At 45.1% G+C, this 12378-nt stretch overlaps 1 protein-coding gene across 1 annotated transcript in view; it reads right to left on the bottom strand.

Annotated features, from left to right (window-relative positions):
* Nucleotides 1–9130, bottom strand: part of LOC126229625 (juvenile hormone acid O-methyltransferase-like) — a 63079-nt gene extending 53949 nt beyond the window's left edge. Inside the window, exon 1 of the mRNA XM_049942368.1 lies at nucleotides 9068–9130. Within this exon, the coding sequence (XP_049798325.1) occupies nucleotides 9068–9094 (27 nt within the window). The 5' untranslated portion in view covers nucleotides 9095–9130. The remainder of the gene's footprint in view (nucleotides 1–9067) is intronic.
* Nucleotides 9131–12378: the final 3248 nt, after the last annotated feature.

Here is a 12378-nt window from a genome sequence, read left to right as displayed (position 1 = left end):
GACGATAAATAGTTTAGACAAGAAGAGAATAGAAGCTTTCGAAATGTGGTGCTACAGAAGAATGCTGAAGATTAGATGGGTAGATCACATAACTAATGGGGAGGTATTGAATAGAATTGGAGAGAAGAGAAATTTGTGGCACAACTTGACTAGAAGAAGGGAGCGGTTGGTAGGGCATATTCTGAGGCATCAAGGGATCACCAATTTAGTATTGGAGGGCAGCGTGGAAGGTAAAAATCGTAGAGGGAGACCAAGAGATGAATACACTAAACAGATTCAGAAGGATGTAGGTTGCAGTAGGTACTGGGAAGAAGCTTGCACAGAATAGAGTAGCATGGAGAGCTGCATCAAACCAGTCTCTGTACTGAAGACCACAACAACAACAATGCCATCACCGACAACGATAGTTCAGGTGTACACGCCGACGTCGCAAGCTGAAGATGAAGAGAAAAGAAAGTGTATGAGGATATTGAAAGGATAATACAGTATGTAAAGGGGAATGAAAATCTAATAGTCATTCGCGACTGGAATGCAGATGTAGGGGAAGGAGTAGAAGAAAAGGTTACAGGAGAATATGGGCTTGGGACAAGGAATGAGAGAGGAGAAAGAATAATTGAGTTCTGTAATAAATTTCAGCTAGTAATAGCGAATACTCTGTTCAAGGAGCACGAGAGGAGGAGGTCTACTTGGAAAAGACAGGGTGATACGGGAAGATTTCAGTTAGATTACATCATGGTCAGACAGTGATCCTGAAATCAGATACTGGATTGTAAGGCGTACCCAGGAGCAGATATAGACTCAGATCACAATATAGTAGTGATAAACAGAAGGCTGAAGTTTAAGACATTAGTCAGGAAAAATCAATACGCAAAGAAGTGGGATACGGAAGCACTAAGGAATGACGAGATACGGTTGAAGTTCTCTAAGGATATAGATAAGAAGTTGGGAAGGAAAATGTAGGTACAAAGAATGTAAGTGCGAAGAATCCATGGGTAACAGAAGAAATACTTCAATTGATCGATGAAAGGAGGAAATACAAAAAAGTTCCGGGAAACTCAGGAATGCCGGCCGAAGTGGCCGTGCGGTTAAAGGCGCTGCAGTCTGGAACCGCAAGACCACTACGGTCGCAGGTTCGAATCCTGCCTCGGGCATGGATGTTTGTGATGTCCTTAGGTTAGTTAGGTTTAACTAGTTCTAAGTTCTAGGGGACTAATGACCTCAGCAGTTGAGTCCCATAGGGCTCAGAGCCATTTGAGCCAAACTCAGGAATACAGAAATACAAATCGCTGAGGAATGAAATAAATAGGAAGTGCAGGGATACTAAGACGAAATGTCTGCTGGAAAATGTGAAGACATCGGAAAAGAAATGACTAGCGGAAGGACAAAACAACATTCGGTGACATTAAAAGTTAGGATGATAACATTAAGAGTGCAACAGAAATTTGGCTGTTAAATGCTGAGGAGAGAGCGGATAGGTGGAAAGAATACATTGAAAGCCTCTATGAGGGGGAAGATTTGTCTGATGTGATAGAAGAAGAAACAGGAGTCGATTTGGAAGAGATAGGGGATCCAGTATTAGAATCAGAATTTAAAAGCGCTTTGGAGGACTTAATATCAAATAAGGCAGAAGCGAAAAATAACATTCCATCAGAATTTCTAAAATCATTGGGAGAATTAGCAGCAAAACGACTATTGACGTTGATGTGTAGAATGTATGACTCTGGCGATATACCATCTGACTTTCGGAAAAGCATCATCCACGCAATTCCGAAGACGGCTAGAGCTGACAAGTGCGAGAATTATCATACAATCAGCTTAACAGCTCATGCATCCAAGTTGATTACAAGAATAATATATAGAAGAATGGGAAAGAAAATTGAGGATACGCTAGATGACGATCAGTTTGGCTTTAGGAAAGTTAAAGGCACGAGAGAGGCAATTTTGACGTTGCGGTTAATAATGGAAGCAAGACTAAAGAAAAATCAAGACACGTTCATAGGATTTGCCAACCTGGAAAAAGCATTCGACAATGTAAAATGGTGCAAGATGTTCTAAATTCTGAAAAAAGTAGGAGTAAGCTATAGGGAGAAGTGGGTCATATACAATATGTACAACGGCCAAGAGGGAATAATAAGAGTGGACGACCAAGAACGAAGCGCTCGTACTAAAAAGGGTGTAAGATAGGGATGTAGTCTTTCGCCCGTACTGCTCAATCTATACATCGAAGAAGCAATGACGGAAATAATAGAAAGATTCAAGAGTGGGCTTAAAATTCATGCTGAAAGGGATAAGAATCGCTGATGAGATTGCTGTCCTGAGTGAAAGTAAACAAGATTTACAGGACAGAGTAAATCGAAAAAAGGCGAAAGTGATGAGAAGTAGCAGAAATGAGAACAGCGAGAAGCTTAACATCATAATCAGTGATCACGGCGCTGTTGAAGTTAACGTATTCTGCTACCTAGGCAGCAAAATAACCAATGACGGACGGAGCAAGGAGGACATAAAAAAGCAGACTAGCACCGGCAAAAAGGGCATTCCTGGCCAAGAGACGTCTACTAATATCAAACATGGGCCTTAATTAGAGGAAGTAATTTCTGAGAATGCATGTCCGGAGCACAGCATTGTATGGTAGTGAAACATGGACTGTGGGAATGCCGGAACAGAGGAGAAACGAAGTGCTTGAGATGTGGTGCTACAGACGAAGGTTGAAAGTTAGGTTCTGAGCAGAATCAGAGAAGAAAGGAATGTGTGGAAAACATGACAAGGAGAAATGGTGAAACACGTATGTTGTGTGGCGGCGATGGCGAGGCATTGCAGAGTCTCTGACCAGAGAGCTATTTGTCGTTCCTAGTCTGCGCTTGACCGCGCGAGTGTTCAGTTGGAGAGTAGTAGCGCGTGTGAGATGATGCAGTTACGGTCGAGTCGCAGTAGAGTGCAGTGGCGGTCTAGTTGCGAGAGAGTTCAGTTGCATGTAGTTGTGTGTGTGGAGTCGGCAGTCGTCGACATGGCACTCTGGTCAAGATTCGGGACAAGGTATATATTTTAAATAAGGTAATGAAGCAGCATTGCGCACATTTGATAATGTAATGTAAATTAACTGTAACTAATTTGTTCAAGAATCGCCCCAATAATAATTTGTTTTCAAACCAAGCATTTTAACAAAACAAACATTTTATTGAAAGAAATATTTCCCTTGGTATTCCTTAAAGAAAAGTTTCCCTTAAATTCAAAATTTTTGCAATGCATTTCCTTCGAGATATGGCGAAAAATAAGAGCAGATGCAGTTTTACTGACGTAAGAATTTGAGTTTGATTATTGAACAGGGCCTAAGATCGACATTTCGGTCTATTTGCGTTTTCATTGTCACTGAGATTTTATTATCACTGAATTGACTTTCATTTTGTGGGGAGCTTATACTTGGGTCAGATTGCTAATTTTTATTTAATTGTCATTGTCATTAAATTTATTTTGTTGGGAGGTTACACTAGGTTCTATTCTCGTTAACATTTAAAAATTTTGTCTTTACAAAATTATATTGGCCTTTTCAGATTACTGTGGGGAGGTTACAATGGTTCAAATGGCTCTGAGCACCATGGGACTTAACTTCTGAGGTCATCAGTCCCTAGAACTTAGAACTACTTAAACCTAACTAACCTAAGGACATCACACACATCCATGCCCGAGCAGGATTCGAACCTGCGACTGTAGCGGTCGCGCGGTTCCAGACTGTAGCGCCTAGAACCACTCGGCCACCCCGGCCGACGACAAGGAGAAGGGAAAGGGTGATAGCACATCTGTTAAAACATCAGGGAGTGACTTCCATGGTACTGGAAAGGCCGTAGAGGGCAAAAACTTTAGTGAAAGACAGAGATTGGAAAACATCCAGAAAATAATTGAGGACGTAGGCTGCAGGTGCTACTCTGAGATGAAGAGGCTGCCACAGGAGAGGCATTAGTGACGGGGCGCATCATGCCGGTCACAACATTGACGACTCAAAAACAACAAAAATTGGGCATCACCATGCGTCACATGACGTAAAAAGTACAGTATTGCCTCCACCAGCTTGCATTCGTGACACGACGCATGTTTCTAGCAGCCGTTCGCTTGAATTACAGCGTATCCAGACACTACCATGAACCATGGGCAAGAAACGTGATTCATTCGATCGCGCGACGCGATTCCTTCAGTCCACGGTCCAGTCTCGATCATCCCGAGCCCTCAGGACTCGTAATTGACGCTGTCGCTCGGTCAATGTGAGAACACGCAAGAGTCCCGTTTTAAGCAGAGCGTGCTCCGAATCACTTGTGCCTGCCCCAGCAGTGCACTCTGTCATCAGGTTGGTTGGTTGGTTGGTTTGGGGAAGGAGACCAGACAGCGAGGTCATCGGTCTCATCGGATTAGGGAAGGACGGGGGAGGAAGTCGGCCGTGCCCTTTGAAAGGAACCATCCCGGCATTTGCCTGGAGCGATTTAGGGAAATCACGGAAAACCTAAATCAGGATGGCCGGACGCGGGATTGAACCGTCGTCCTCCCGAATGCGAGTCCAGTGTCTAACCACTGCGCCACCTCGCTCGGTCTGTCATCAGGTCTGCCACAGATCGCCGCCTATCTTGCTTCAAAGAGCAGGCAAGCCTTCGACCTCCACATTCCCTATCGTATATGGGTGCAGAAGTGAAAGAGACTGGACAAGACAGATCAGTTGCTGGCCGCATACACAAATTGAAATCACTGCAAACAAGGGCAATTCCAGCATTGGTTGTATAAATTTGAAACCTATTTCTTTTATTGTTGGATATAGATTTCAATGACACAGTGATTATTTTCAGTACACGACTAAGTCCAATGGATTCACATAATTATCCACAAAATATGACTTCAAACATAGCTGCTCAAACTGAGGAACATGCCAACTAGCTTAATTGCTGGGTATTTCCAATAGTAGAATTATCCATTCTTTGCAATGATTGTTGTGCGGTCGTGGTGCTCAAACTTCCCAATGGAATCCAATCTCAAAATAAATCATATTTATTATTTTATGGCATGTATCGTATTGTGTATTTTACTGCTGGGTCGATTATCTGGTTGTGTGTGAGCCGCGGCGCCATTGAGTTGGTACACTGTTCTGTCTGGTGCCACTGGCTCAAAGGTAGTATCGACTGTCCCTCCTGCAGCCCCATTGCCAACAACATCTACGAGGAAGATTTGGTAACTGTGGGTTGTGTCCTTAGAACGTCTCTGCTTGCCGATATACACAGGATGGTCCATTGATCGGGACCGGGTCAAATATCTCACGTAATAAGCGTCAAACGAAAAAACCACAAAGAACGAAACTTGTCTAACTTGAACGGAGAAACCAGATGGCGCTATGGTTGGCCCGCTAGATGGCGCTGCCATAGGTACAACGGATATCAACTGCGTTTGTTTAAGGAGGAACCCTCATTTTTTATTACATATTCGTGTAGTACGTAAAGAAATACGAATGTTTCAGTTGGACCACTTTTTTCGCTTTGTGATAGATGGCGTTGTAATAGTCACAAACATACGGCTCACAATTTTAGACGAACAGTTGGTAACAGGTAGGTTTTTTAAAATAAAATACAGAACGTAGGTACGTTTGAACATTTTATTTCGGCTGGTCCAATGTGATACATGTAACTTTGCAGCGTGGTTACCTATAAATACCACATTAATGCAATAAATGCTCAAAATGATGTCCGTCAACCTCAGTGCATTTGGCAATACGTGTAACGACATTCTTCTCAACAGCGAGTAGTTCGGCTTCCGTACTGTTCGCACACGCATTGACAATGCGCTGACGCATGTTTTCGGGCGTCGTCGGTGGATCACAATAGCAAATATCCTTCAACTTTCCCCACAGAAAGAAATCCGGGGACCTCAGATCCGGTGAAAGTGCGGGCAATGGTATGGTGCTTAGACGACCAATCCACCTGTCATGAAAAATGCTATTCAATACTGCTTTAACCGCACGCGAGCTATGTGCCGGACATCCATCATGTTGGAAGTACATCGCCATTCTGTCATGCAGTGAAACATCTTGTAGTAACATCGGTAGAACATTACGTAGGAAATCAGCATACATTGCACCATTTAGATTGCCATCGATAAAATGGGGGCCAATTATCCTTCCTCCCATAATGCCGCACCATACATTAACCCGCGAAGGCCGATGATGTTCCACTTGTCGCAGCCATCGTGGATTTTCCGTTGACCAATAGTGCATATTATGCCGGTTTACGTTACCGCTGTTGGTCGAATGACGCTTCGTCGCTAAATAGAACGCGTGCAAAAAATCTGTCATCGTCCCGTAATTTCTCTTGTGCCCAGTGGCAGAACTGTACACGACGTTCAGAGTCGTCGCCATGCAATTCCTGGTGCATAGAAATATGGTACGGTTGGAATCGATGTTGATGTAACATTCTCAACACCGACGATTTTGAGATTCTCGATTCTCGCGCAATTTGTCTGCCACTGATGTGCGGATTAGCCGCGACAGCAGCTAAAACACCTACTTGAGCACCATCATTCGTTGCAGGTCGTGGTTGACGTTTCACATGTGGCTGAACACTTCCTGTTTCCTTAAATAACGTAACTATCCGGCGAACGGTCCGGACACTTGGATGATGTCGTCAGGGTACCGAGCAGCATACATAGCACACGCCCGTAGGGCATTTTGGTCACAATAGCCATACATCAACACGATATCGACCTTATCCGCAATTGGTGAACGGTCCATTTTAACGCGGGTAATGTATCACGAACCAAATATCGTCCGCACTGGCGGGATGCTACGTGATACCACGTACTTATACGTTTGTGACTACTACAGCGCCATATATCACATAGCGAAAAAAGTGGTCCAACTGAAACACTCATATTTCATGACGTACTACACGAATATGTAATAAAAAATGAGGGTTCTTCCTTAAAGAAACGCAGTTGATATCCGTTTGACCTATGGCAGCGCCATCTAACGGGCCAACCATAGCGCCATCTGGTTTCCCCCTTCAAGCTAGACGAGTTTCGTTCTTTGTAGTTTTTTCGTTTGACGCTTATTTCGTGAGATATTTGGCCCGGTCACGATCAATGGACCACCCTGTATATACGGGTTCTCTGACCCGAGAGTGAGGCACGAGTTTGCGGATTGGCGGTAGCATCGCTACAAGAGGTGGTCATGAGGTCCGAGCGGCCGAAGCCACGAGCTGTGCAAGGAGGGCCAGCGCACAGCGAAGATACCGGAGTACTTCACCCGGTCAGCGTCGACTATAAGCAGCAGGCCGACATCCCGTCGGTTGGTTGGCAATACTCGTGTCGGATGACCGCTCGTGGCCTGGCGGGCCCCTTCTAATTGGCTTTCATCGGCACCACTCAGTAACCGCTACGACGCACCGTGGATCCATGGAACTGTTTGCTGATAAAAGGGAGTAACATTCTGTAATCCTCGTGGTGATTTGTTTCATTTTCAACCTGCCCTCCTTATTATTTTCTCGTTTGTACCCAACCCTCAGGGTTTTACTCAGTCGGCTCTTTGGGCATAAATATAGGCAGTAGTATTGTACTAAGACAATAGCTGTCGTTTGAAAATTTGCCCCGCTTTTGCATGGCCTTTCCTTTCTAGTTTGTATCCGATCATTATTGCCCTAATTAACCAGCTCTTGGTCGTAAATAAAGCCGGAGCAATTGTACTAAGGCAGAACTGGGGAGCAAAGAAATTTGTTGTACAACTTGACTAACAGAAGGGATTCGAAGATAGAAGACATTCTGAGACATCAAAATATCATCGATTTAGAACTGGACAGAAGTGTGGGAGGTGAAAACTGTAGAGGGAGACGGAGAGACGAGTACAGCAAGCAGGTTCAAACACTTGCATATTGTAGCGGTTAGTTAGAGATGAAGAGGCTCACACAGGATATGGTAGTATGGAGAATGGCACATCACCAATCTTCAGACTGAGGATCACAGCAACAAAAAAGTCTGTAGATGGAAGCTCCATTTGTAGTCGGGTCAATCGGTAAGAGTGTTGCCCATGAGAAGCAAGAGTATGAAGAGATTTCTGGAATGCAGCCGGTCGACGTAAACTTCACTCCACGATATTTCAACCGGACACCTGCCAATCATCTTCAGGTGAGCCATCGAAGACTGATGGCTCACCTGCAGATGAGTGGCAGGTGTCCAGATGAAATATTGAAGACTGATAGCTCACCTGAAGATGACTGTCAGGTGTTCAGTTGAAATATCGAAGACTGATGGCTCAGCTGAAGATGACTGTCAGGTGTCCGGTTCAAATATTGAAGACTGATAGCTCACCTGAAGATGACTGTCAGGTGTCCAGTTGAAATATCGAAGACTGACAGCTCACCTGAAGATGACTGTCAGGTGTCCAATTGAAATATCGAAGACTGATGGCTCACCTGAAGATGACTGTCAGATGTCCAGTTGAAATATCGAAGACTGATGGCTCACCTGAAGATGACTGTCAGGTGTCCAGTTGAAATATCGAAGACTGATGGCTCACCCGAAGATGACTGGCAGGTGTTCAGTTGAAATACGTAAGACTGATGGCTCACCTGAAGATGACTGTCAGGTGTTCAAAAAATTTTCAAATGTGTGTGAAATCGTATGAGCCTTAAGAAACTGCTAACGTCATCAGTCCCTAAGCTTACACACTACTTAACCTAAATTATCCTAAGGACAAATACACACACCCATGCTCGAGGGAGGACTCGAACCTCCGCCGGGATCAGCAGCACAGTCCATGACTGCAGCGCCCTCAGACCGCTCGGCTAATCCCGCGCGGCTCTGTCAGGTGTCCAGTTGAAATATTGAAGACTGACGGCTCACCTGAAGATGACTGGCAGGTGTCCACTCGAAAAATCGTGTAATGAAGTTTACGACCATCGATTGCAATCCTGAAGTCTCTTCGAACATTTGATTCGCCGGGAGAATTTTAAATTTCACAGAAGCAACAGTTTTGGTCTGGGACTGTGTGAGGCCCACAGTTCCAGTACCCTAACAGAGAGAGTAATGCTCAGTGTCGTTTACGGCTCACCTGCATGTATTCGGCCCACTGCGGCATCTTGGAGAACTGCTCGTACGCGTCGAAGATCGGGCAACGGCCGACCATGACCAGCACGGCGTCACCTCCAGGGGCAAGCAGGTCGCAAATGTTGGACAGCGCAGTCCTACGGAGAGATTAGAAACTACACCAGCAGGCGACGAGGGTTGCAGAGCAGTAGCTCCACGTTAGTAGCACGCACTTCTCACTTACCCCCACTACAGAAGATGTTTTAAAACAGTAGTTCTGCTTAAGAGCCAATATTAATACTGAAGGGCGACACCTCTGGTCTCTTACGAAAAGGGGTGGGGGTGGTAAAGCGATCACTCAAAGAAAGAAATTCAATTTTCGCCAACCCATGGCTACTGATAGACACTTACCGCTTACACGCTTTGATTCAACATATTATAAAGTATCACACGAAATATTTTTAAGTGAAAAAGAAAACAATATACTGGAACTACATGCATTTTCATGAAGGCTTACGAAGTGACTCATTTTCGGTGCCTAGGCGGGTACTGTGGCCAGTGCCATCACAACAGGATCCCATATTCGGTTTTCTGGCTTCGGGGCACGCCCTACTGTCTGAAAGAATACCAAGAGCCTGCAGCAGACCGTTTACAATCGGCCGTTTGTACTGGGCCAGATATGACAGAGATGGTAAAAATAATTGAACTTAATTAACTCAAATTTGTCACAAAGGGGACAGACAGGTGGATGCTAGCTTTGTATATAAAAGGGTTTAGATGTCAGTTTTATATGTTGTAAAGCATGTGTTTTTCGGAGGTAAATCTTCTTGGGGTAAACACTTTGGCCAGTTGTCCCGATCGGACGACATGTCCGCATTAGTGAGCCAACTATATTCGTAGGCCAAAGGACATTGTTTGAACATTGCATGGTAAAAAAAAATTATTACTCTCCTTGCAAGTCACGTAACAAGAATAAATGACTTACCTGACGTCAGACACTCAAAAACAACAAGGATTTTACTAAAAACTAACGGACCACACCTCGTCTGCCTGTCTCACTAATGACGATGGCGACGTACACTCAAACGCCAAAGAAACTGGTATAGACGTGAGTATTCAAATACAGAGATATGTAAACAGGCAGAATACGGCTCTGCTGTCGGCAACGCCTACTGTATATAAGACAAAGAGTGTCTGGCGCAGTTGTTTGATCGGTTACTGCTCCTACAATGGCAGGTTATCAAGGATTAAATGAGTTTGAACGTGATGTTATAGTCGGCGCACGTGCGATGAGACACAGCATTTCCGAGGTAGCGATGAAGTGGGAATTTTCCCGTACGACCATTTCACGAGTGTAGTGTGAATATCAGGAATCCGGTAAAACATCAAATCTCTGACATCGCTGCTACCGGAAAAAGATCCTGCAAGAAAGAGACCAACGACGACTGTAGAGAATCGTTCGACGTGACGAAAGTACAACCCTTCCTCAAATTGCTGCAGATTTCAATGTTGGGCCATCAATAAGTGTCAGCGTGTGAACCATTCAACGAAACACCATCGGTTTGGGCATTTGGAGCAGAAGGTCCAGCCGTGTACCCTTGATGACTGCGCGACGCAAAGCTTTACGCCTCGTCTGGGCTCGTCAACACTGACACTCGACTGTTGATGACTGGAAACATGTTTGCTGATCGGTCGAGTCTCGTTTCAAATTGTACCGAGCGGATGGATGTGTACGTGTACAGAGACGACCTCATGAATCCAAGGGCCTTGCATATCAGCAAGGGACTATTCAAGGTGGTGGAGTCTCTGTAATCTTGTAGGGCGTGTGGAGTTCAAGCGATATGGGACTCGTTATACGTCTAGATACGACTATGACACGTAGCACGTACGTGAGCATCCTGTCTGATCACCTGCATCCATTCGTGTCCACTGTGCTTTTCGACGGTCTTGGGCAATTCCAGCAGGACAATGCCACACCCCACACGTACAGAATTGGTACAGAGTGGCACCAGGAACACTGTTCTCAGTTTAAACACTTCCGCTGACCACCAAACTTGCCAGGCATGAACATTATTGACATATGAGGGATGCCTTGCAACATACTGTTCAGAAGGGATCTCCAGTCCCTCGTAGTCTTACGGATTTATGGTCAGCCCTGCAGGATTCGTGGCGTCAGTTCCCTTCAGTACAGACATTAGTCGAGTCCATGCCACGTCGTGTTGCAGCACTTCTGCGTACTCGCGGTGGCCCTACACGATGTTAGGCAGGTGTACAGTTTCTTTGGCTCTTCTTTGTATATATCAAAATTTTATAAGCAGTAATGAGGTTGACCAAGTTGGCATGAAGGGATGGAATTCTCTGCATGACGCTTTCCCTTTTTTTAGCACCAACGTTAATGCTGTCTGATTGGTTCTACATTGAGTAACAGCAAGTGCAAAGCACTAAACTGTAAAGAGTACGGTACATAAATTAAACAAATGGCTACTGCTGCTGTAGATCGAAAGAACCAGCTTTGGAGAGTGATGCAAAATCTGGAAACTTCCTCGCGTGCGAGGCAACATAGATGATCACCATATACTACTGTCTCCCGTGAACAGTTCCGTGCTCGCCACCCCAAATCTGAAACTGTGAGACTAGTGTGGCATTGGGTGGTCTCGAACGACGGACTCCGCCGCGACGTCTGCTATTTCCATCCTCTCTCCCATCTCCGAAACGAACTCCCCTCAAAATTATCCCGGAAAATCTACTCACCCAAAATACGCTCCACGAGTAAGTACCACAGAAAATGCTCACTACCGACTGACGTGCGACAGGCACACTCTTCGCTAATCGGATAAACATATTCCAACACGCAGCCTGCCTCCGTGAGGAGGAGAAAGCATTTTCCTCAAGAGAGAGGCTTGCCGCCTAAAGTTACAGTCGCCCACGGTACGTCTACTGACGTCATCGCCTCATTTCCTATCACGGTGCTTTTTTTTTTGCGCACAGAAGAAACCGCTTGGCATGGGAAAAACTAAAGAGCTCTCAAAAACACTCCGAGTGTGCTGGCGGCACTGCGTATGGCACCCAGAAGTGCGGTGCTATTTCAGACTCTGAGGAGATACATTGTACAAGGCGATCAGGTACACTTGTCTCAAAGAAAGTTGATTATAAGGCCTTCCCGGAAACACGTGGAAATTCTTATGACATTTTTTTCTGCTCACAGAAATCAATTTCATGGTCGCCGGCTCGTCGTGCGCCATGGCCTGAAAGACGTAAAAAAACAAAAGGCGTGCGGCAATGGGAAAAATGCGCCATGGTGGGGTATTGTGTTAGCCGCCCCGTGATGCGAAAACA

Source organism: Schistocerca nitens, unplaced genomic scaffold (assembly GCF_023898315.1).
Source record: "Schistocerca nitens isolate TAMUIC-IGC-003100 unplaced genomic scaffold, iqSchNite1.1 HiC_scaffold_376, whole genome shotgun sequence".
NCBI lineage: Eukaryota > Metazoa > Arthropoda > Insecta > Orthoptera > Acrididae > Schistocerca > Schistocerca nitens.
Note: the sequence above shows the minus strand (reverse complement) of the source record. Positions and strands in the feature narration are given on the sequence as shown.